The sequence below is a fragment of the Malus sylvestris genome, chromosome 12 (genome assembly GCF_916048215.2).
Source record: "Malus sylvestris chromosome 12, drMalSylv7.2, whole genome shotgun sequence".
In the NCBI taxonomy this organism is placed as follows: domain Eukaryota; kingdom Viridiplantae; phylum Streptophyta; class Magnoliopsida; order Rosales; family Rosaceae; genus Malus; species Malus sylvestris.
Window position 1 is genome coordinate 6,878,197 of NC_062271.1, and position 27,003 is coordinate 6,905,199.

General features: G+C 38.7%; 2 protein-coding genes across 3 annotated transcripts; both read right to left on the reverse strand.

Annotated features, from left to right (window-relative positions):
• Nucleotides 1–1,997: 1,997 nt before the first annotated feature.
• LOC126592964 (protein POLYCHOME-like) lies at nt 1,998–5,015 on the reverse strand. 2 transcript variants are annotated; one of them, XM_050258788.1, is made up of 3 exons: nt 4,865–5,015; nt 3,964–4,354; nt 1,998–2,938 (listed from the first exon to the last, which is right to left on the reverse strand). In XM_050258788.1, exons 2-3 carry the CDS (start codon nt 4,339–4,341, stop codon nt 2,555–2,557), a joined length of 762 nt encoding a protein of 253 aa, XP_050114745.1. In that variant the 5' UTR covers nt 4,342–4,354; nt 4,865–5,015; the 3' UTR covers nt 1,998–2,554. The 2 variants fall into 2 exon arrangements, with proteins under 2 accessions (XP_050114745.1, XP_050114746.1); XM_050258789.1 differs by lacking the exon at nt 4,865–5,015 and adding an exon at nt 4,695–4,850.
• A 19,339-nt stretch (nt 5,016–24,354) lies between these two features.
• On the reverse strand, nt 24,355–26,541 carry LOC126591942 (ras-related protein RABA4d). Its single transcript, XM_050257660.1, has 2 exons — nt 26,055–26,541; nt 24,355–25,076 (listed from the first exon to the last, which is right to left on the reverse strand). The coding sequence occupies exons 1-2, from the start codon at nt 26,387–26,389 to the stop codon at nt 24,632–24,634; spliced, it is 780 nt and encodes a 259-aa protein (XP_050113617.1). The 5' UTR covers nt 26,390–26,541; the 3' UTR covers nt 24,355–24,631.
• Between the last annotated feature and the right edge of the window lie 462 nt (nt 26,542–27,003).

A 27,003-nucleotide genomic window follows, 5' to 3' on the forward strand; every position in this document is an offset into this window, starting at 1 on the left:
TGGTTAAAAGACTAATGATCATTTTCACGCAAGACTTAAACTTTGGATTGCTTTGCGGTAAACCTTTCCTCTTCCATAAACTCTTAGAGTTGCCTTGTTCAAATTCTCCTCTCATTCTTACCCATAATTGTTTCCAATCTAGAATTAGGCTAATAATGACTCTACAAGAACTAGAATCAGCAAGAAATTGGATTAATTCAGTGAATAACAGGAGAAACCCAGGGAGCACAAACCCTAGGCCCCAAATCACCTCCCTCCCTCCCGACGGGAGGAGAGAATCCATAAGTGATTAAATCCAAACATCTAATTACATAATGCGGCAAAAACAGAAGCAAATGCAAACAAGTGCTTTTATTGAAAATGTGCTTTTATGGCCACCATTTCCAACATCCAGTATTACTATTACTACTACTACTACTTGTTCTTCCTTTGGTTTGGTTCTTATCTTTTCTTAATGGTGATTCTCCGTACCAAAATACTCTTCCAGCTTTGCAATTTGGTTTCTGCAATCACTTGAATTGCTAATGTGCAAGCTTTCTACTATGGATAGGATTTTGACTTTTGCTCTATCGGCTCCTGTCACTTACGTCCTCTGCTCTAGGGCTTACAGAGTCCCGTTGCCACCTCTTCTTGGAATGTCCTTTTACTAATGGTATTTGGTCTTCAGTGTGTGTTCAAGTGCGATAGCTCTTGGGTAAGGCGCCCTTGGCCTTTTTTTGTCCTATGGGCTGCTAACCGTTGGAAGGAAAAATCTCTATCATCGATTGTGTTCAAGTTATGTCTTGCTGCAACCGTGTATCATGTTTGGAGGGAGCAGAACAATCATAGATTTAATAACTCATGTCAACTCGTTATGGTGGTTCTCAATTCAATTAAGTCCACTATTAGACGTTGGTTGATTTATCTGAAAATCGCTCATATTGCTACTAATTATGGCTAGTTTGGTATTGCTGTGCTTTTTAAAAAAAAAAAAAAAAACTGCTTATGTTGTGCAGCGATAATAAACAGTTGTAAAATAAAGCAGTAAAGTGTTTGGTAAACTTTTTTTTTTGTAAAAGTGCTTTGAAAAAAAAGCAAAATCAATTGTTTGGTAAATTTTTACATAAAACTGATATGACTATATTAAATGACTAAAAATGTATAATATTAGATATTGAAATAATAATTTATTTTATCTAAAATCTTATCTTCTCGATCTTCCTCAAAACAACTTATCACATCAGAACCTTGAAAAACCTTTTCGCATCAGTGCCTCTTCTTGAGAAAGCACTACCTTTTTTATTTCAATTATGAACCAGTGCCATCTCCCTCAAGCATTTGGAGATGGTGACACCCCAAATCCCTAGCCTAGCCGCAGTGCCATCTCTCTCTCTATACCAAAGCTAAAAAGTTCACTTTCAATGATGGGGATTCGAAGCACCCAATCTTCCCCTCTAGGGTCCCCCAATCTAATGCAGCATCAACCCATATGTGATTGGAGGGAGGGGGATGGAGAAACAGAGGGTATTATTGGGTTGAGAAAGTTTCTTTAAATTTTATTGTTCACCCGCTACTTTAAAAAAAAAAGCAGGTTTTAGGAAGCAAACTTTTCTACTTATTTTGTCCCGAAATTTGAAAAAAAACACTTATTTTTATATTTACCAAACACATTTTATACTTCTAACTTTTTTTCATAGGAGCTTTTTTTAAAAGTTAAGCAATCCCAAACCTAACCTTAGTCTACTTTACGGGTATAGAGTATACTTGTATGAATAGTACTGCTTCTTAATCGTTCTAAATTCGACCCTGTCAATTTTTTGAATTTCCAACCAATGTAAAATAGTGAATATTTAACAACCAGCAATTAGAGACGATTGCTTAACAAATTCTGCGGCAATGTATTAACAAGTTCAAAGCAATCAGCAATCAGGAGCGTCCAATGAGACTGCTTCCAACAAGCAACAAGTCATTTGTATCACATTCTCGCATGAACATCAGATTCAAGAAGCACTGGGGAATTAAACAGCAATTGCTAAAAAGCCCAAATCTTTTCATATCAATCATCATACATGAAAAGTAAAGTACTGCACACGAGAAATTATCTGCTCAAATACAAAAAAGAGTTGTTCTATGGCCTCTATATACATCAGTTCCAACTATATATATCTAAAGCCAGAAACCATCAAAGAATGATGGCAACTAGACACAAAAAAGAGCTTTCGTAGTGATAACTCAACACTTCACTATGACCTGCTAGACATGAAGCTTCAAACAAAAACCAAACGCGCTCAGCCAGTGTAAAGTCATCACCAGAAGATGATAGGATGTTAAGTGTCATCAGTAGATGGTAAGCAATATCAACAGAAAATGTAAGATAGGTGTCATCCGTAGAGATGACAAGCAATATCACCGGAAGATGATAAAAGTCACACTGAGGGTCAGAAAGGTATCACCAGAAGGTGATATGTCTCACTATGTCGGTATCACAAGAAGGTGATATGTCTTCACCTGCTTAGGTCCATGTCCAATTTTCTATGTGCCATAGCTAATGTTGATGTTCCTTCATGAAAACAGATCAGCGCATTGACATCAGAGTTCGGACCTTTTGCTCCCTCTCAGCCTTCTTGGCGCTAGGCGTTCTCTTAAGCCTCTCAAGTTCTTTCCTGACCACTTCCTCCACCATGTCAATTGAGTTCATTAGTTTCTTTTGTGGTGTAAGAAATTCTCCTTCAGAGGGCTGATTACTGACGTCCCTTATAATTTTTTGAACTTTAACAACAGGAGGAGGTAAGTGGCGCTTGGTACGAAGAGCTGAATACGGAGTCACAGGAACACCATGATCAAATTGAGCACCTAACACTGGAAGAGACTGATCAAGGGCATTCTGGTCTTGTGGAGCTTGACCCTCAGTGTTTTCGCCATTGCTCTCAGCCAAACGAGCTCTTCTCCTTTCAATAGCCTAATCAAAAGTATACCAATTAGACGTGTGAACCAGTTATTAATTATATGCTAAAGATTCAAAAACATCAATCGAATATCATTTACAATTGCACCACAAACTCAGACAGGACATTGGGTTAAATCTTCCACTGATAAACGGCATTGCCCAAACAATTTGAAGTTACAGATAAAAAGCACGCAAAATTTTTATGATTAGGATTGAGCACATTCAAAAACCAAGGAGGGCTAAACACTCTTTTACAATCAACAGAAAATCATGAGTTAAAATTCCTATCAATTGTAAACAAGGAAAGAGACACGAGAAAGGAAAAACTACAAGGGTTGTCAAAACTGAGGTTTAAAAATTTGCACAAATTCAAGGAAAACGAAACAATTCAAATACGGAAAGAGTAACAAGAATATTAATATCATATAACAGGTTTGAAAAAACTAGTCAAGACAAAAGGGACCATAGAAATAAAAAATTAAAAAAAAATTCTTTTATTCAACTTCTTACTAAGCGATAAAAAGATAGTAATCAATTGCTATAAAATTAGAATCAAGCCCAGCCCTAGTTAGACAAAATCACTATATTATATAACAATCAACCATGAATAGAAATGGATCCAATTACATTTACTGAACAATTGGAAGAAGTTATTCATAGAACACGAAGACAGAAACATAAAGACGAAAAGTTGTAATCTTTGGAGATTTTGATTGAGCAACATTCGGAAGGCAAAACCAGATTCATAATTTAATTATTTGCATATCATATAACGAGTATGAAAAATTAAGTTACAATCATATAACAAGTACACAAAGTCCCCTCAGATAACACATCAAATGTGAATACTATTAAGGCCATAAATTGAAACCCTTTAATTCAATAACAGATGAGTCAAATCACTTATATCAACTACTAGAAAGAGAAATTGAAACCCATTAATTAATCATGAAATGAAATGAAATGAATCCAATTATATTCTTGGCTGAATAAACAAATCAAGCAATATGAACAAATGGTCAAGAAAGTGATCATACCCTAGTTACAGCAGTGATATCGTGGAGAGGGGTTCTCGGGTACCAAGAAGGCAACACGCTGTTACTAGCTCGGCCCCTTCTCCGGTGAGAACTCCCACTCGGTGTGTTCTCTCTGTCCACCGTTGACAACCTAAATGAGATCCGACCACGCCCAGTCACAGTTCTGGGAGTCCTCAAACTGCTCCTAGGGAGCCCTCCTACACCAACAACTCCGGTAGCTCCAATCCCCAAGCCTGTTGGTAGTCTCACCGGAGGAGAAAAGGTTAAAATAGTCTGCTCTGGCAGATCAATGTATACTCTCCGGTTGCCGGCCAACCTCTGTGCATAGGCTGTGGCCAGGTCAACCGGCCTTGACAATCGATCTCTCGCTTCAGGCATTTTCACGATTCAACTGAAAAGGCAAAGTGGGAAATCAGATCCAGAGATTTCACATCAAAATAAATAAAGAGACAACCTCTCACTTTCCCAGAAAACCGAACATTTCTCGGGAAAATCAAAGGGAAGCATCGCAAGAACACGCGAAATTTCACCGACCCAGATGACACTTCTATCACGACTCATAAATTTAACAGTTGGCAAAAAGAGAACGGATCTACTTTTCCCAGAAAATCGAAAAATTTCTCGGAAAAATCAAGACTAATTATCGCAAGAAAACTCAAAAAGTTACTGACCCAGATGATATTTTCATCACAAATAGTTTAGATTTGCATAAAGAAGAGAAGAGCTCTCACTTTCCATAAAAATCTTCCACTTTCTAAGAAAATGAGGGGTAATGGTCTCAAGAAAACGCGAAAGTAAGCGAACCCAGATGACATTCTTATCAGAAATGATAAATTTAATTGCGACCCAGATGTGCGATTGTAGTAGGGGAATCGATTAGAGAAGAAAGTATTGAGTTTACCTGGATGAGAATTAGGGTTTTGGAGCGTAGAGTGGGAGGGTCTCTGAGACTTGAAGAAGAAAAGGAGGATGCTTTTGGCATGTGAGGGAGAGCGAATGGCAAATTTTCAAACTGGAAAAATGGGCGGTATTATAGACCTACCAACAAAATCCCCAAATTTCCACACGTGTGTTTGAAAACTTCCGCACGTGTTACAAACATTTTCAGTTTTTCTTTTTTGTTTTTTTGCCCAACCGTCCAAGCATGTTCAAATTTCAAATTCTCTTAATGAGCGGGATTTTTATTTCCTGGTGCAATTTAAATCTATCAATTCATAACACCCGTTAATTAATTGTTACCTCTCTCTTTACAACACAAAACAATTTTATTCATTTTTTCAACGAACACAAACCATTTTGTTCTTTTTTGTAAGCCAACACAAACAATTTTTTTCAACTTCCCTACACAAATATGCTAACGAATTTAAGGTACGTTTAGGGTGCGTTTGTTATACTGGACTATCTCGGACTGAATTAGTTTCAGGAACTAAGTTGAACTGACTTAAAAAAGACTAAACTGAATTAATTTGATGAAACATTTGATGCGGTGTCGGACTAAGTTACGGACTATATTTTAATTCACTTTTACCTTAAAAATTAATAATAAAAGGGGCAATGACCATCCAATTCTAGAGTTGATTGGATCCAAACCACATTTTCTTTCCGTTTCCTTTTTTACTATCTCGTTTCTCTTCTCCATGATTTTCTCTCTGTTGAATTGAAATTTCTAACCTCAAATCCTACATCAATCTCTTAATTTTCTTCTTCGATTAAGGACTGGGAGATGGGGTCAATACGTGGTTTGGAGGTCAAATGACACGCCCTGATCTCGGTATCGGAAGGACAGCAGGGTGGCCACGTGCTGGCCGACACCCAAGAGTAACGCAAGCCATTTCATGAATGCAAATGCCGAGAACATGTAAAACATGCATATAAATTTCGTGCGTAACAACACAATATAGTAATCAAGTACAAACCTTAATAAAATATAATATTGAACCGCCAACAATTTAAAAGTGATAATGCTTGACATGTTCAAAGCATACTGCTAATTCAAAATACAAGCGGAAGAAATATTAAAAAGTGCGATTACAAGAGATATCCTACGCAAATAGAAGGACACAAATTCACTGTTATGGAAACGCCTCGTAGCTCGGGTCGTATGCCTCGTTCCTAAGTCCTGAGGGGGCGCAAAACAAAACATGAGTGTACCAAGTTTATATTTATGTAATACTAAAACAATTACTCTTCAACGTACTAACCCCCACTTTTAGAAAACTCATATAGCATAATAAGTAATAGGTTTTCAAAAGCCCTAGCATGTCATAAACCTTCGTAAAACATATACCATAAATAGTGTGTTTAGTAGTTGTATCATAATTGCCCAAAGGCACTACATTGCCCGTTCGAAGGCATATATAAATATCTTCTTTTCGAAGACACTACATCGTATGTCCAAAGGCATATATAAATATCTTCCGCCCGAAGGCACTACATCGCCCGCCCAAAGGCACTATGTATGAATATCCACAAAGTAAGCACATAAAATTATGAACATAATCTTTCCAAAATATATCTCATCGGAGCTTAATAGCTCAACCCTCATATCATAAATCATATTTATAGATATCTCAGTAATGTAAATTCGATAAAGCATGATATTTCAATAAGCATAAATCTGATAATTCAATAAACGTTTCATAAAACATAGTCATAAAATCATGCTTTTCATGTATGCATTTCTAGTAATAAAATCATGCATTTTGGGAAGGGGTCCACTCATAGATACTCCGTCGTAGAAGAGTCGTTCGAACTAGGGAGGACAGAAACGCCACTAACAAACTCACTTAAGCACATAAAGGGACCAATTAATAAAAATCTACTAAAACGATTGAATTTGGGAAAACAGACACCTTAAACGGATTCAGGATGTCGAAAAACCTGAAAAAAGAACCTCAGGTTCCTCCAGACCACGCATTACCCCACGTGTCGAGATGGGTCGCCAGAAAAGTTGGCTGGAAATTCGTCGTTGCCGCAATGGTCGCTACCGTCCACAGCGGCGGAACGCAAAACCTTTGGCGGAGGCATGTGTGCTCCACGCACCAGCCATGGCAGCCTCCACACCGCCCACGTGCCACCTTTGAAAATCTAGGAATTTCCCAAATTTTTCCTCCAACTTCAAGAGCCCATTCCAAGCTCGATACAAGTCCAAATCAAGTGATTCAAATGCCAAAATGTAGTTAGGAATATGGAGAATAGATTCATACCAAGTTGGGACCGAGTGGTGGCCAGAGTTGGTTGGAAAATGGCCTGAAAGTTGATTGGTCTGTGAGAAAACTGGGGAACTCGTCGAAAACTGGGCAAACTTTAAACGTTCATAACTTCTTCAATACTCAATGAAATCGAGTGATTCAAGAACAAAAATCATACTTCTCAACGAGACGCCCATGCATTGAGCAAAAAGAGTAAAGAAAGAAGTAAGAGTTATATTGGCACGTACTGGAAAAATCTATATTTCAGTTCTTCTCACAGGTTCGTATCACTAAAATCCTAGATGATAATTTCAAGTTGTAATGTTCTTGGGATCACTGACAGATTCTTGTCGTCGTCGTTTGTTAGCCTACTATACGAGGGCTTGGGGATAAAACAGGTCATTCAACGATGAAACCAGATATCCTATAAAATGTCATATATGTAGTCGCAATAGCACCTATTTTATATGTTTGTTGGCTTTACCTTTTTTTAAAAGTATGTATGTGTTCAGTGATCACTTGCTATTTGGCTGGAAAATGCAGTCTATAAGCTTCCTAGTCCGCATTGTATCATTGGATGGTCATCTTTATAGTGTATATCGCATATTCAACATAGCATTCGGACTCATGTAGGGTGATAATGAGCCTTATTGATTTGGGGTAAGCTAGATAATTTTGAATTAGAGCCTTAGATTTTTGCTCATCTCTCACTATAATATGGTCTCAATGCCTCATTCCTTGCCACCAACGTACGCTACAAGGCTAGAACAATCATTTGGGTTCGTTCATTCTCGCGAACCGATGCCGTATGGAAGACTCTAACCACTGAGTTAAGTAGATCAATGAGAATTCCTATTCCATCCATTTCTTTGCTCTGACATAGATGTCAAGCGAAAATTATGCCTATGTCAGTCTTGCCCATAGCTTAGAACTAACCACGCCCTTCCGACCAAATGTCAAGGTAAAAAGTCTCCAACTAGTGTCACCAAGAAAACAACCCTAATCCTTAGCACAAGCACTAAGTAAGCAAGCTACCTTAGCGTTTCATGCCGATCTGGTGCTCACATTGTTGAACAAGCTCATTCAAGTGCGTGCAGAGGACACATCAATAGTCAAATGCTTGCCAAGAAAATCATGAGGCAAAACCCCCAAAGTAAAGGTTTCACCTTACTTTATACGCTAGAAAACCCGTCGTATTCTATCTTTTTATTTTTTCCTTCGTCCAGTGGAAAATGGAATTAACCCAGGTTTGCAAAATTTATGTTGCAGGTGGGTTCTGGGAACTTTGGGAACCAAGGCAATAATTGTGTCATTGAGAGTCTCTGAAAGAGAAACAGCTCAAAACCAGCTTGATAATGTCTTCTTTACAACTATAGATAGAGGCACCAATTCGAAAGGTTTACTTGCTTTCTTGTTAGAATGGGTGTTAGAAGTAAGCCACCGCCCGATGACGATTACTTGTTTTAGCTGCCGTAAGATATTGTAGGTACTTAAATGATCAGGTGCCATAAGATAGCATTACTTTTATATTCATATATGGGAAAGTAGTGAGGAGCAATGGCAAGAGGTTTTTTCTCTCTTTTTCCATTCTTTTTTATGGGGATGGCTAAAGCAGCAAAGAACCAACTGGCTACGTGTATTCCCTCCACAACACGTAATACCTACCAAACTTAAGGCCTGCTAGGTGATCAAAATTGCTCAAGTCAATAAGGACTCACTCACTCACTACAAGAAATAGAATTTTGAGTGTTGTTAGCTCTAAAGAGGATGAGACGAATAGACTTCATCTTGTCTACCAAGTCAAAGGCTTCCTCGTAATCTTCCCTTATTAGCCGGAGTAGAAGTGTACTCCTTGATCTTTAGTAAAGACGAGGGAGAGTAAGGGGTGGCCCCAAAATGAAATTGATGAGTGGTGGTTGCCGATTCTTCGTACGAGCGCATTGAATGAATGAGATAAGAGTTGGTTTGGGGCAATTTTACTGTTCAACTATAAAAAAGATTTAGTAGGAAAACTAGAATTGGCTTAATCGAGATTGCCTTGGCTTTGACGAAGTGACTGCACCAACAAATCAAGCTGAACACATCTTTGTTTGATTCACTCTATCATGACTATTCTAAAGGTGATTTCACGATCTTATATATAACTAATCGAAAAGACTCCTTGATATGACTTTCAGGATCCTGTGCAGCCCAAAACGCTGCTATAGCCTTCTTGCTATGAAAGTGAGGAGAGGTTAGCACCTGGGAAAACAGTATTCATTGCATGAGGAGCCACTTTGTGGTCCATCTTTATTCTTGCTAAGCGGCAATTATTTGGGGCTCTGGGTTTCCCCTAATAAAGCGAAGCATAGCGATTCGAACTACCAAAAAAGTTTAGCTAACTGGCAGGCTTGTTCAGCGAACGTGAAGCAAACAAAGTCTCCATACCAACATCGAAGGCTTCGCAAAATTAATGGACAAGCCAGACCGTATAAGAATTTTTACTGGAATGAAAAGAAAGAGAAGGGATTCACAGGCAAAAGAGAAAGATATTATTAAAAGAAACCTCCGTGCATACACAACAGCTAGCATTTTTTTATCATACATCAAAGTGAGTACAACAAGTCTTCAATCAAGTATAGTGCGGCTTATGGTTCTAGTAGCACAAAATATATAAACCACACTATGCTAGTTCCCTCTAGAATACCCAGTTTGACTATAGTTATTAGTAGTATAGATTAGTTAGATTCGTTCCAGTTTGACTATAGTTATTAGTAGTATAGATTAGTTAGATTCGTAAAACAGAATATGAGCCCTTACTTGATATTATATTTGTAAAGCATTAGCACCCCTATAGAAAAAGGCTCTCTTTTGGATAGATGCGAAGCCTTCGATGTTGGTATGGAGACTTTCTTTGCTTCCACAATTTCTTGATGTAGACATCACATCATTTTTTTCAGAATTCATTATTAAAGGCACAGATGACGAAGAGCAAAGCTCAATGCTACAAGTTATTATTAGCTGGGCAGCTAAGCCAGTAGTAGCTTAACCTCCCCAACTCCTATTTTTTTGGATCACTTCATTCACTACTAGACAAGCTTTGTACCGCTCAAGTGTGCCATCAGAGTGAGTCTTCACTTTATAGACCAACTTAAGCCCTATAGCTTTCTTACCCTCAGGAAGAGGGACCAGATCCCAGGTCTGTGTCCGCTCTGACGCCGATCACTCTTCTGCCATTGCTTGCTGCCAATGAGGTATACTGGATGCCTCACGATCACCCTTTTCAAATAGGGAGCAATCTTTCTTTAATTAATCTACCAATTAATCTACCTTTGTTAGGCAACCAAAAGCTTCATGTCATTGAAGACTAATCCCGAAAGCGATTAGAAAGTGAACTAGGATCTATAAGATACAACTTTGATCCACCTATGAACCTGAAGCTGAAAGACGAAGGCATCAAGGCAAAAGGAACAAGGATTGTTTGTCACACGACTTATCCATTTAACCGACTAGCCTTACGAATGAAAACTCTGGTAGCGAGGTCATATCTCTGTCTCGAGAAAATGTTTTCTTTTGGCAGGGTCGAGGAGCATCCGTCTCTCTTAGGGATGCGATGGGACTCCAGTTATCTATTATATTATTCTTGTATTACTTGCGATTTCAAGTGCAGAATATTTGGGGCATGTCATTACAGCTGCGCTCGCCCTAGTAAAATCCAGATCTTGTTCCTTTGCGAGCAGAAGTCAGAATGAATATCGAGACTTCTTTCTTTACACCTTATTAGTTAAGATTCCAATTCAAAGTTGGTAAGCTGCTACCAAACTGGATTATCACCTACTTTAAGGTCCACATTGACTTTCCAATCGGATATCTTGTTTCGGCTTAGTCGAAAAGAATGGTACCTTTCTCGATGGCTAACTCACCGTGGTTTGGTCGGAAAATACCTCGAAAGTGGTGATCCTTGCCTAAAAATTGGGGAAGCTTTCCCCGTGAGTTTCCTACGTCCGAACATCACCAAAACTTCTCAAAACTACTTCCAAACATGCACCAAGACACGATCTACAACTTTCAAACGAGGTTCAAGGCTTACCTTCGCTAGAGAACGTGGAAACTCGCCGGAGAGCTTTGGTGAATAGTGAGTTCCCTGTGCAGCGAAGTATGAAGGTTTTGGAGGGTTTTTCTTCGTTTTTGAGTTCATGGTTTCACCCAAGGAGGAAGTGATGGTGGTGGTGTCTTTGTTGATGTTGTTGTTGTTGTGTGCGGTGCCCTCGAAGAGGGTTAGTTTGAGAAAGAAAGGAGAAGGCCGAGATAGTGTAGAGAATGACAGAGTTTTGAGATAGAGTGATAGAGAGAGTTAACTGAAAGCATAAAAGGGAAGGTAACTCACGGGTAAGAGGGAGGAATAAAGGGATAAAGATCCAAAGTGGGTCCCATTGGCTCACAAATTAAGGTCACAAAAGATGAAACGCAAAATATCCATAAAAATTCGACGTTTCGTAACGTAACATCCTCATTAAAAATCTAAATTCGAATATGTTTGCACTCACGCGTTCGTGGTGATGTGTACTATAAGAATAAACTAAGAAAATTAGTCACAAGCATTACATCGGGGTGGTCAATGAAAGTCAATGTTCATGCCTCAAGGTCAATTTGGAAATTTTATACGTTTAATAATATAAAATATGACAAATTTAGGACGGGTATCACATCAAAGCCCTCCAATTAACAAAATCCCCAAATCATACTATAAAAATCTTAGCCTTTTCAATTCCAAGACCCAAGCCTCATTCTCCAATTTTCAAAATGCCAACCTCTAGATTCACTTCTCGGTGGTGACTCCAGCGATGGTAGTGTCATCATGACCTCCACTAACACGCCAATTTTTCTACATGCGAACTCAAGAATTCAAGTTGAATCAACAATTCTCAAATTGAAAAGCTATGCAAATTGTACTGACCCATAAATAAAAATCTTTGCATATGATACATGAGGAAGAGCAGAAAAATAATGCCACCAAACTTTATAGACGACACAAACAAGGTCGTTGAAGTTATTGAGAAGGTTGATTTTGGGAACAAGTCAGTCGAAATTGCCAACGATGCAGATAAAATAGTAATTTAAGCAGAGAGCAACAACTATGATGCTTAACCCCCGTAGAAAGAGGGAGAAAGCGGAGAAAACGAAGCTAAAGGCCGTTTTCTGTTAGTATCGCTTAATACCAATGTTCTGCTCGGGATTAGATAACACCATTTAGTGAGATGCGGAGGGATTGCTAGTCAAGGAAAGTCTCATTTAAGTTAATACTTTATTGCTCCAAACACGGGACTATAGTCCCAACAAGTCTTGTGGCTCCAAACACGGGACGAAATATGTGTAACAAACGGGCCCTTATTGCACTAGATTATTTCAGATTGGACTAGCTTCAATGACTAAACTGAATTGCCTTGGCATTGACTAAGTTGGATTGGTTTGGCATGGACTAAGAAGTACTAAAATTGAGAAACATTTAATGCAGTGTTGGACTACCTAGCACTAAATTTTTATTTTATTTTTAATTAGGCTAAATAGCCAAAATGGTCCTTGAGATTTGCATAACTCATCACTTTGGTCCCAAATATTTCAAATCGATAAAAGTGGTCCCTGAGATTGTCCACCATCCATCATTTTGGTCATTCCGTTAAAAACTCCGTTAAGTGTCCTCGAGCTCTTGGCAGAAAGTTTGGGCAATTTTCAAAGCTTCGTAACTCAATCGTTTCTTAACCAAATTCGACCCATAATATATCAAAATGAAGATAGGAAAATGTAGAATAAGATTATACCTATTTGGAAGCCCAATGGCTGCCGGAGATGGCCGAAAAATAGCCTCAAAGTTGACTGGTCCAAAGGAAAACTGGAAAACTCGCTGGAAACTGGGTAAACTTTAAACGTTCATAACTTCTTTAACACTCAACGAAATCAAGTGATTCATACTTCTCAATGAGACGAAGAGAATGGTACCTTTTTAGACGTGTAAATCGTCGTGGTTTGGCCGAAAAACGGCTTGAAAGTGGCCAACTTGAAACCAAGACAGCCACTTTTGAGCCGTTTTTCGGCCAAACCACGGTGAGTTAGCCATAAAAAAATACCATTCTCTTCATCTCGTCGAGAAGTTTGATTTTCATTTTTGAATCACTTGATTTCGTTGAGTATTGAAGAAGTTATGAACATTTAAAGTTTACCCAGTTTCGACGAGTTTTCCAGTTTTTCTTCGGACCAGTCAACTTTGAGGCTATTTTCCGGCTATCTCCGGCAGCCATGGGGCTTCCAAACAGGAATAATCTTATTCTAAACTTTCCTATCTTCATTTTGATATATTAGGGGTCGAATTTGGTTAAGAAACGATTGAGTTACAAAGCTTTGAAAATTGTCCAAAACTTCCTGCCAAGAGCTACGGGACACTTAACGGAGTTTTTAATGGAATGACCAAAATGATGGATGGTGGACAATCTCAGGGACCACTTTTATCGATTTGAAATGTTATGGACCAAAGTGATGAGTTATGCAAATCTCAGGGACCATTTAGGCTATTTAGCCTTTTTAATTATGAAAACTTCCACTTTCTTGTATAAATAACTAAAATGCACTCTATAAATAAGAATGAAAGTGAAAATAAGATCTTATGCTAAATACCAAAGAGCCAAAGTCAAGAATTTTCAATCTTCCACATCACATTTTCGTAGCAACCAAGTAGACATGAAAAATAAAATAAAAATAAACCAAACCAGAAAGCCAACGTAAAAGAAAGAAAGACTAGAAAAGAAGAAACCTTGGGAGGTGGTGACTTGAGAAATTCTTCGGCCGTCTTCGGATGCTTGCACTCTACAATTCAAAAAATTGAAGTTATCTCAGTTTGCCTCTCAGTTTTCCCTTTACCCATCTCAAGCAGTGGCATTCTCTCTGTTTCCCTCTCTTTCAACTCCTAAAAACCTCACAGTACACTAATCAAACTAGTTTTTGTTTATTTTTGAAAGGAAAGAAACATATTGGTAAAATTGTTGCATGCCCATTTCGAGATCATGCACTTGCTTGACATGAACGACGTTTTGGTGTTTTGTCCTATCAAGCATGCCAAAAGATGTTGGTCTCAAAATTGACCCCGGGCACAGGCTGAGGATTTAGGGATCTCTTAAGCCATCTCCAACCGAAAGAAGGTCAAAGAGGCATGTTTAGTACTGTAGTCCTGTAATAAATTATTTTTTAATGAACAGTGCCATACCATACTTTATACCATCTCCAATCGAGGGGGCCAAAGGGCTATAGGCCAAAACATAGCCCTTTGACAAAAAATCCATCTCCAATCGAAGGGGGTTTGTTGAACCGGCACGTGTAGTTGTGCTTGTTGATTCTCCACGAGCTTGATGAAGAGCAAGCATGTTGGGTATTCGGATTTGGATTTGGTTGTGGTTGAGGGATTTATGAATGTATGGGCTTCGACTTGCTTCCCTTTGTTGAGGGATTTATGAATGTATGGGTTTCGACTTGCTTCCCTTTGTTGGAATATGATTATGATAACATGGTTTTCACAATATGTGTAATCATGTGTGAAGGTACACCATAACATTGGTGTACTAATATACATATGATTGTAGTGAAATAAGTTAATTAATTAATCAAAGAAATAATATAATATAATATAATATAATTAATTAATTAATTCTAAAATTACATGAACAATTGTATTTCAACCTGAAAAGTTATAACTTCCCCCGAAAAATACAACTCCTCCAAAAAAGTTATTTCCATCTCTATATATTTGTCAAATCTTTTTCTGTCAAATTCATTCAATTCCATACACACACTCTATTCATATTCATCACACCGTATTGTGATTTGATAGTCTAAGCGACATCCGTTTCCAATCCTGTGAACTACCCAATTTCTATCATTGGTATCAAGGCCATTTTTTTTCATGAATCATAATAATTTCCCCGTCTTGAATTACATTTGAGACTCCTGCTTCATCAAGTAACAAATCCAACAACGTTCTTACTAAGTTTCAACTTGAGAAGAAATTAGGGAAGAGGACGTTGGTGGACAAGAAAAATATTGAACCGATTTTGATCGAAAGTTCAAAATCAGCATCTGAGAATTTTCCTGCATAATCCAAAACTCACAAAAATACCCAACCATTCAAACATTATAGCCTGTTTGAAATCCCATCCTACAACCCGTTTGAACCCAGGCCTGAATTAACCCAACAATTTGAACTATTTCCCCTACACCATTTCATTTGGCAGAGAACAAAACTCAATATGTCATTGAACCATTTCAGCATTCAAATTCACTAAGTTCACTCCCCGAATATATTTACCATTATCAGAAATCCAAAGGGTTTATTCAATCCTATTAGAACCTCAATAAACTTATTGCAATTGGCATTGCTGACTATAAAAATCGAATCTGCACAAGAAATTGAAACTACAAGTGTTGATCAATTTCCTACACTTTGGTCACCAAGCCCAAGGGATTTACCTACACATCAAGTCTGATTCGAAGTTGCTCTTAGATTACTGCAAATTCGAATTTGAACTCGCGACTTTGGGCTCAATAAATCAACCATTCACGCCCTCTGCCTCCGTTGTGGTCTCGCCTTCTATCGTGGACTCGCCGCAGCATCCCATCGACTCATAACACTTAGCAGCATGGTCGTGTTCTCCCACCATGGTCATGTCCTCCAACCATGGTCTCGTGTTCTCGTGGTAATAAACCATGCCGACAACACCATTATCCTCTAAGAAGAATTGTCTCTGCTGTTCGAGATTATCCGCGGGGCTAGGGAACGAAGTTTTTCCCAGAGATAGCAGAGAGAGGAACCTGTTTTTTCCCAAAGGAAGTGCTTTGAAAATAAAGAAGAAGAAGGGAATTGCTTTGAAAATAAAAAAGAAGCATTTGTTTTTTAGGAGGCTTCACATGGGAAACAAATAAAATATAGGAGATTTTTTGGTTCTGAGCACTCTGAAAGTGCACGTGAAAAAACTAAGTGCAATAATAGAGTTTGGTGTCCATCACAAAGTCAAGTCAACAGATTCTTTGAAGTGGGCTCTTCCTTTAGGCAAAATTTGAGACAGCTGCAATTGGAACCCTTTCCAACTCATTTGGGTGTTACGATTAAACCAAATTTAGGTTTTATTAATCCTGTTCACCCTAATAATTTTACTCATAAGGTTGATTTGTGGAATACTTTGAATAACAGTCACAAAGACCAAAAATGGAAGCAAAGGTTTAATTTTAGGAATCCAAGAGTTAGAGTGCTCAATCATTTGGATCAATATAATACTTGTTACGGTTTTATATATCCTTATTTGGCACAAAGAGAAATTTCAACTGTAAGAAATTTAAGGGGACCAAGGCCACTGAGAATTGAAAGAGAATCCACTAAACGAGAAGATGATGCTTTTGTGCATGAAAATAAAGAAATAATTGATCATGTCTGGCCAAGTAGACAAGCAAGAAATCCACGAGCCTTCTATCGACGTGATCGCCCAAACAAATACTCGTCTTTCACTTATCTTTTAACCCATGACAAGACTTTGTACACTATCAAAGATGGGAGACCCCTTGGTCCCTCTCGAGTTTATAATAAATGGGTAGAAGATAATGAGTTGGTTAAGACCATAATTCTCAATTACATGGAAGATAAAATAATACCTCTCTATGAAGAATATGATTCGGCCAAAGAAATCTTAGATGTACTTGAAAAGAAGTATGACCCTAAATCTTAAACGTACATTCAGTTATTGCTTGAGAAAGACAATGGGACAAAAATGGAGGAAACTGATTCTACAGTCGATCATATTACTAAAATGGAGGTAATGGCAAAAGACATATCTAAGGATGGCCATCCAGTTTCCGATAAAATGCAAGTTAGTGTTCTTCTTGGTAGCCTCCCAAATTCTTGGGAAAATGTAGTTACTTCCATGATTTATGGTCAAGTGGAATTAACAATGGATACGTTGCCTGCAATGCTGGCTATTGAAGAAGTTCGTAAAAGTTTTAGGAAAAAGGAAACTGGACAAGGTAGAGCCAACCTCCCCATAATGGAACATTCTCAAACAAACAAGCAACACATGCACAAGCCACATAGTAGTAACAAGCGCCCAAACTTAAAAAATTTGGACATTGCAAGCAGAACAAGTTCAAAGGAAATGAAAGTGCACGTTACAATTGTGGAGAGACTAGTCATTATAGGTAAAAGTGCCCAAAACCACACAAGAACAATAATAATCCTAAAGAACTGATTTTGATTGTCTCCAAAGCACTCATTGCTGAAGATCAAGGACAATGGTGGATAGACTCAAGAGCAACTCATCATGTATGCAAGGACAAAAGTTGCTTCATCAATTTCAAGGAAAAATCACTAGGAGAACATCGTCTCTACATGGGCAACAATACTAATGTCGATGTTTTGGGTGAAGGAGATTGCAAGATCAACAATAGTAAATCTACCATTGTGTTTAAAAATGTTCTGTTTGCACCAAATATAAGGATGAATCTTGTCTCTGTCTCTATCCTAGAAAAGAAAGGTTTTGAGACAAGGTTCATGAATAGTGTTGTCACTATTGGGAAAAAAAGGTTATATTTATGTAAGGGGAATAAGAGTCAATAATATGTACTCAGTTTGTATTAATAAAAGCATTTCTTCCTAGTATGCCTTTGTCTCTACTGTTCAAAATTTTCATATTTTATGGTATTTATGTTTAGGTCACATAAATAAAAATAAAATGATACGCAAGAGTAAAAATGGAATGTTGCCTCAAGTAAATGCACATGATTTTGATACATGTGAATCATGTATTAAAGGAAAAATGACTAGAAAATCATTTGCTTAGCATTGGACTTATACAAATTTACTTGAGATAGTGCATACAGATTTATGTGAACCAATGAGAACTAAAACCCATAAGGGAATGAAATATTTTGTGACTTTCCTCAATGATTATTCCCGTTATAAACATGTCTATTGTTTGAATTATAAAAATGATGCCTTAGACAAGTTTAAAGAGTTCAAGGTAGAAGTAGAGAACCAATTGGGAAGATCCACAAAGACCCTTAATAGTGATAGAGGTAAAACATTTGAAGCCTTTGATGATTTCTGCAAAGAGAATGGTATACGGCATAATTATACTATGCCTTATACACCACAAAAAAATGGAATCGCAAAAAAGAAGAAATCAAACTCTAATGGATATGATGTCTTATGCTGACTTACCTCTACATTTTTTTGGGTGAAACTTTGTCTACTGCAGCATATATATTGAATAGAGTTCATACAAAGGCGAAGCCACTAACTCCATATGAATTATGGCATGGGCAAAAGCCCAATTTATCAAACTTAAAAGTTTGGGGTTGTAAAGTGCGTGTCCTAATTCCAAAGCCATTAAGAGATAAATTACAAGCAAAAACTTTGGAATGTAAAATCATAGGATATCCTGATAATAGTGTTGGATATAGGTTTTATCATCTTGACAAAGGATTGATCAAAAGTAGAGATGCTACTTTTATTGAAACTACTGATTTGGTTAATCCAATACAAGAATTGGAATCTTTGGGAGAAGAAAATTCTCCTACGGATGATCAAGATTTCCATCTTGATTTAGACTTGTCTCATGAACATGACATTGGCAATGATCAAGTGGGAGATGTAAACATGGTGATCATAACAATGTCGATCATGACACACACACGGATGATGATCATGATATTATCATAGAAGATATAAATAGTGGGAGAAATGACCAAATCAGTGGGAGTAAAAGTAAAAGGTACCATCTAGAAAATTGAAAGACCACTTTGTTTTCAATCTTGAGAAGGTAGATAATTCAGTGAGAGATCTAGACCCAAGGAATTATAAAGAAGCAATGGATAGTTTTGAGTCTAAACAATGGCAACAAGCAATGAATGAAAGAACTAGATTTCATACAGAAAAATGAAATTTGGGAATTGGTTGATTTACTTGATGAAAGAAAGCCCATCAATTGTAAGTGGGCACTTCGTAAGAAGTATAAATCAGATTGTACCCTAGATAAGTTTAAGGCTTGATTTGTAGCTAAGGGTTATACTTAGAAACCCGGTATAGATTTTGTGGACACTCACTCTCCAGTTGTGAAGTTTACATCCATTTGTATTTTTATGGCAATTGTTGCTAAAATGGATTTAGAACTTCATCAGTTAGATGTCAAAACAACATTCTTAAATGGAAATTTGAAGGAAGACATCTATATGATTCAACCCGAAAGATATCATGTCAAAGGACATGAAAAAAAAAAAAAGTCTATAAATTAAGAAAGTCATTGTACGGCCTTAAACAATCATCAAGACAACGGTATTTAAAGTTCCACCAAGCCATTATGGAAATGGGCTATAAAATAAATTCATTGGATCATTATGTTTACTCTTGGAAGTGCCAAGATAATTTATGTATGTTGTCACTATATGTAGATGACATCTTACTTGCAGGTAACTCTATAGCACTACTACAAAAGGGCCTTATTGTCTCAGTAGCTGATGTCTGTTTAATATAATATACTGATGGACAAGACAATTGCAACACCTACTGAACATGACATCGGATTTACTGTCGGTTGTAAGCGTCATAAATAGTCCATGTCGCTTTTAACCGACATAAACAGTTAATGTCGCTTATAACCGTCATAGATTTTAATAATTTTTAAATACTGGTGTCGCATTAAAAAAAAAACTGTGTCACTTTTAAGCGACATAAAGTTGGTGTCGGAATAGGTGTCGCTTCTAGCCGACACTTGTGATTATTTTTAAATATTTTAAAGCTTATATCAGTTCTGACAGACATAGATTTTATTTTTGGGAAATTTTATTTAGACCCATTTATCCTCTTTCTACACCCAACTTATTATTTTTTATTTTGAAATTCCAAATGTGCCCTGTTTATACCATATTTAGGGCCTCCGTATTTAGACCTCGTATAAATACTCGGGGGACTCAAATGTAATTATGCAATAAGGGAAGGGGCAAATATGTAATACGTGAGGAGTCCTTATTCTATAAAAGGACCCCTCACCCTCACAATTCAGATGAGGCCAATTCCTAGGCCTGAGATCCCCTCTCTCACCCTCAGAAACTCTCAGAGCCTCTCACCCCCTCTCAAAGCTCCTCACATCCCCTAAGCTCTCTCTCCCTCTTCAACAGAGAAATATAATACAATCAGTGTGGACGTAGCCCAAACCTTGGGGTGAACCACGATAGCTCTTGTGTCATTTACATTTTATGCAGATTCACGGTCGGATTTACGTTGTTCCAAGACCGCCCCGGTTTTGTGCATCAACATTTGGCGCCGTCTGTGGGAATCGATACGAAAAGTTGTGTCGGTTCTCTTTCATTTTTTCACATCCACTGTGAATTTGCAAGAACCAGAACCTCCTGTCAACTACTCCGTGTACATGGTCCAGCAGCAGAAGAATTCACAGTGCTAAATCCTAACTGCCAAAAACACAAGCCCACAATCTGCAAAACAATGAATCAACACACGAGCTCGTCATCATGCCCAGGCCCATAAGCCCAATCTTAACTGCCAAAAAATAAAAATAAAAAAACTCTTCATCAGAACATCACGTTGCAGGTTCTTGGTTTTCCCAGTAATCACTTCACAGGGTCTCGATCGCTCCCTCTCAGATTTTCTGGAGTTGGAGCCGCTGCAGTGCATTTCTCGGCTCCATGTTGCTGTCGTGGATCAGTTTTCCGGAGTTGCCAGCCGAAATGGGCCCAACCAAGTCAATCTCAAAACCCCAAATCACTAATCACGTGCATCAAGATCTCTGCTCTGATCTCTGACGCCATCGACCGCGTCAAGATCTCTGACGCCAGGCCCAACATCATCCACGCCTTCGCAGGTACCAACATCGCTGCAACCATCACTGTCGAAAACGGCGACGTTCTGGCCCTTGCCAAGCTCTTCGCGGCGCAGTCATGAGTGGCCAACAACATCATGCCGTTCCACCCGCCCTCAGGCTTTGCTCTTCCGCATCGAACCTGTGCTCCTCCTGACGAGCCTGCCTCTTAGTGCTGCTGCAGTGGGAAATGTAACGAAAAGCAAAGATGCTTTGTGCTCATCTTAAGCATCTCAGTCCCTTGAACTCAGTTGTTACAGCACCAGCAAAAACCACCTATCCAGATCGTGCCACGTCTGTCAATGGTAGACTAGGGTTGTTTCAAACGACTGCTCCAATGAAACTATTCCCTGCTGGTTTCTTGTGCATGACTGAGGTGGCACAATCTCAGCCGTTAATTGTGGCTTCATCAACTACCAAGCCATCCCAGAGCATCACCATTAATCATCACCCAAAAGATGACGACAAGAAGATCAGAGGGACGGTGCTGGTGATGAAGAATAATGTTTTGGAGCTCAACTCAGTTTCAGCGTGAAAACCAGCAAAAAACGTAGCAGATGCCGGTAGTGATTGTGAAGATCCTCATGCCGAGACGACGACAAGGGGCCGGGTAGGCAGGAACCATTATCGAGTTTGGAGCAGGATGTCGGATCCATTGGCGGGTTGAAGAGAGAAAGCTAAGCAGGACATGGTGGGATCGGATCAAGAGGTATTGTAGAGAGAGATACTCACTGTACGCAGAAAGAAAGGGAAAAAAAGTGTTAGTGGAATTGTAAACAATTCCACAAAGAAGTGGAAGACTATTCTGCACCTAAAAAGAAATGGAGGGCACGACAAAAGAAAAAGAAAATGGAGGAAAGGAATAAAGAAAGAAAAAGGTGTTAGTGGAATTGTAAACAATTCCACAAAGAAGTGGAAGACACGGCAAAAGAAAAAGAAAATGGATGTCTGGAGAAAAACAGAAACAAAAGCAAAAGGAAAAGAGAAAAGCAAAAGATTTTTCTATTATTATGATTCTTTATGTCTGCCAGAGACAGAGAGAGTGCAGAAGAAAAATACTGCAAAAGTAAGGAATAAACACCCCACCAGAATGATGTAATTTATTTTCCTTATCTTTCGAAAACATATGTATAAACCCCATCAGAGGGTACAAAAAAAAAAAAAAAAAAGGGCAAAGCCCAAAATAAATGGGCTGGAATGTTGCGTGGAGGACAAAGGCCCATAAGCCCAAAATAGCACCAACCCGGTGACTAAAATTACATCCAGTACTACAAAAATTATTCGGCACCCTGCCGCTACTACCACCAACCAGGTGATCAAAAGTACACCCAGTACTCCAAAATTATTCGGCAACCTGCCGCTTTTACCACCAACCAGGTGATGAAATGTAACCCCTACTCTTCTTCATGCCACCAACTAGGTGATCAAAAGTACACCCAGTATTCCAAATTATACATGAGCATTACTCATGTCATTCATACATAAACATTCATGAGCATCACTCATGACAATCATACATAAACATTCATGACCATCATTCATGTCAACATTCATGAGCATCACTCATGTTAACATTCATGAGCATCACTCATGACAACATCCATGAGCATCACTCATGTCAATCAACATAAACATTCATGGGCATCACTCATGTCAATCAGCTTCAAAAGCTTCATTTACAGAGCTCTAGCTTCAAAAGCTTCATTTACAAAAGCTCCAGTTTCGAAAGCTTCATTTACAGAGCTCTAGCTTCAAAGCTTCACTTGCAAAGCTTCACTTACAAAGCTTCAGTGCAGGGTATACAAATACCACATCCGAACAAACCGCCACTTCGCCCCATACATGGATTCAATTTGAAGTCTCCAGCCAACAGACTCTATTGACCGAAGACTTGGGGGACTACATTATGTACCATATATTGGGCCTCAACTGGGCCTCATAAAAAATACTTGGGGGACTTAATCCATTACTTATGTATTGAGGAGCGAGCCCTTATTCTATAAAAGGGACTCCCTTATTTTCATTAGAGAGCACCCATCACTTATGTACTGAGGAGCGAACCCTTATTTTATAAAAGTGACTCCCTCACCTTCAAACGCCACAAGCCGAGCCAACCAAGGCAACATAAGCCACAAGCCGAGCAGTCTCGCAGCATGTGCTACTTCTGGTTGAGCATCATTTCAGATTGAGCACCGCCTTACATCGAACATCAGTTCAAGACAACATCTAGTTACTTCGGCCCACACATGGACTGAATTTCAAGTCTCCAGCCAAAAGACTCTCTTGACTGAAGACTTGGGGGACTGCTGTTTATACCATATTTAGGGCCTCCGTATTTAGACCTCGTATAAATACTCGGGGGACTCAAATGTAATTATGCAATAAGGGAAGGGGCAAATATGTAATACGTGAGGAGTCCTTATTCTATAAAAGGACCCCTCACCCTCACAATTCAGAGGAGGCCAATTCCTAGGCCTGAGATCCCCTCTCTCACCCTCAGAAACTCTCAGAGCCTCTCACCCCCTCTCAAAGCTCCTCACATCCCCTAAGCTCTCTCTCCCTCTTCAACAGAGAAATATAATACAATCAGTGTGGACGTAGCCCAAACCTTGGGGTGAACCACGATAGCTCTTGTGTCATTTACATTTTATGCAGATTCACGGTCGGATTTACGTTGTTCCAAGACCGCCCCGGTTTTGTGCATCAACATGCCCAATAATTCTCTTTCTACACCCAACAAACACACAAAAAAAAAATATATATATATATATATATATATATATATATAAATCCCAGAAAAATTAAATCCTTCAAGCTCACTTGTATCAGGACCAGAAATTCGAATTTGAAAACTTTAAATCGCCGGAGTTCTTTCAAATTGAAAACGAAGCTCGTGGGTTCTCCAATTGAAGGTCGAATCTGAGGTCTCATTTGTGGTTCTGGGCTTAGGGCGAGGAGAGAGAGAGAGATTGGAGGTGGTGTGGACTAGTGAGTGATCTTGCCAGAGTTTGGTGAGTGTAGGACGCGACGCGAGGAAGAAAGCAGAGAAGGATGCGACGCGAAGAAGAAGAAAGCAGCGAGGGTTTTAGTAGTCCCATGGTATTTGGGGGGTCTCGCTAAGATCCTTTAGTGAGAGAGTTAGGGGACTCGCCCCTTCAATCCCATTAAACATGGTCCCACCATGTAACAAACACAGGACTGCACTAATGAGTAGTCCGGTCTAATCCAGTGAAGGCTAGTGAAGTCAAACAAAAGCACCCTAAAGCTCTTCTTATATGAAAATGCATGAAAACATAAAAGATAAATACTTGAATTCTGCCTTTGAAAGCGACCAAATCCAAACCAAACTTTAATTCTGAGAAATTTTGTACAAAAGTTCCTATATTAATTCTAAATAGAAGAAACAGCTTTCCAATTCCAGATACAATTGGAGGCTGTTTTCTGGAAATTAGGCTTGTAGGTTCCTCATCTGTTCAATACAATCAAACACTGCCATACATGACCTACAATCTCCTTTCCTACAAATGGATGGAGGAGCCCAAACGAAACATATTTCCCTGACGATAAATTGAAAAGAGAAAATGAAGTTCAATAAAATTAAGTGGAGGAGAAGCAGCACCCACCCTTCCTAGAACCATCCCCATCTGGACCGGGAACAATAATTGCTGTTCCTTTTAGGAGACCTGAATCTCCGCCGTCTAGGTCACTAGCAGCAAGCGTCTTCTTGCTCATTATCCGGTATATCTCCCTTAAGATCATCAAAAACGCAGTTTCAACGTTGGTGGCTTCAAGAGCGGATGTTTCCATAAAAAATAGGTTTTCTCTTTGAGCAAACTCCTGTGCATCCTCAGTTGGCACTGCTCTAAGACTCCCCAAGTCACATTTGTTGCCGATGAGCATTATAACGATGTTCTTATCGGCATGCCCCCTCAATTCCTCCAACCACCTAGCCATGTGGTCAAACGATTGACGCTTGGTCATGTCATAAACCAACATTGCTCCTACTGCACCTCGGTAGTATGCGCTCGTGACTGCTCTGTACCTGAAGAGGGACTAGAGGGGATGAGTTTAGGAGGGTATGACATTGTAAGTAAAATCAAACTCCCAAGGAAATAAGCACAAACTAAATGTTCAAATGGAAATCAACACCATATTAAAGAAACCAAAAAAAACAAGAGCGTCAAACTTTTATTTCCTTTTCAAGTTCTCATCCCTTTCATTGTGAATGCAGCTTCATCTTTCATGAATTTCATAACTTCCACACAATCATAAGGTATGGATATATCCATTTGCAGTTGTCATTTAAGTGATCCCCCTTCATAAGAGATAAGCATAGATATGTTTCATATTAACATCTACATCAAAATACAGTCACACCTGATCATAACAAGAAAGCGATCCTAGATAAGCAAATAATGAGATCTAACTCAGTGATCATTCCATCCACACATCGTGGGTTAATAGAGTCCCAACAACCAAGTGTGCAACTTGCATTTTTGCACATATAAAGCATAAAATCGAAGACTTGATAAGGGACACGTATGAACCAAAGGTTACTTACAAACCTCTAAATCTATACATAAAAATTTGTATTCGCCCATTTCACTAATACTCCTTAGGGCATAATATCTATCTCAGACTAGGTTTCCCAACATTGCAGCGAGATGAGTTTAACTTACATCCCTACACTGTGCCTAAAGAATCATTATATATCTTTAATTTTTTTTTATTCACAAAGTATTCATATTTTTCAGACCAAGGGCTAGACCAAATTTTTACAAATTTTTCGATCATCACACACCGCCTTGTAATTTTTTGGTCAATCGTAATTTTGTTTAAGAAAATTTAAGGTTGCCATTGAACGGAAAATCCGAAAACCTAGAAATGAGCATGCATTATGATTGGTTAAAAATAATCACATTACAATTTTCCCATCAGCATCTAAATTTCAAAAAAAAAAAAAACAAAGATCTTGTAGATATAACAAAAATATTGATCATTAAGGCATGCAATGTCGCACCTTTCTTGGCCAGCCGTGTCCCAAATCTGCGCCTTGACGGTTTTCTGATCGAGAACAAGTGTTTTTGTTTGAAATTCGACCCCTATCGTGGCTTTCGAGTCCACACTGAATTCATTTCTAGCAAATCGTGCGAGCAGCTGTGTTTTCCCCACCGCTGAATCTCCAATCAACACCACTTTGAACACATAATCAATCTTCTGGTTATAATCTCCGTATAAATTCGACATTCTAGCCACAACCGGACTCCCAACCGATTGATTCTCAACCCCACAGTTTGGAACATAAAATAATAAAATTACATGAATTGATAATGGTAAATTTTTCAGATCAATCATGTGGGTACATTTTATTGGATCGACTTGGAAATGAAAAGCTTGTGCTGGCTGCAGCAGCAGGGGTTGGGGTAGGTTGGGGAAATTAGAGAAAGAGAGGGGGAGAGAATGGGAATTGTGGTAAAATTAGGGTTTGAGAGGAAGAGGAGAGTTTGTTGGAGGGTGGACAATTGTGGTTTTATCATTTGCGGAAGAAAGAGAGGAAGAGAGGAGGAAGAGGCGGGAAACCATCGGCTAGTGCGGGTCCCATTAACGGTTTTTTAAGTTCACTATGAGAAGAGTTTAACACTTGCTGGTACAATAGTTTCGGTACAAGTGGCTGGATCTGGGTCGTTAGTTCGGCAAACTTTTTGTTGTCTACACAGATTCTTCGAGTGTTTTATCGGTAGCGCGCTTGGTGTAAGAGGTTCGGATTAGTAAAATGTACAAAGTTCGATTCTCTTCTATATATTGCAATCGAAAAACATGATTGAGTTGCATAATGTTTCTTCTCATTTGTCAATCTAACTGCAAGTTTTCCTGATCTTCTCTCTTCGTGAGAGTTCTTCTCACTTGTGTGTGAGTGTTTTCTCTTCTTGTCAAACCTTGTTGTAGCCGCCGAGGCTAGCCGTTTCCAG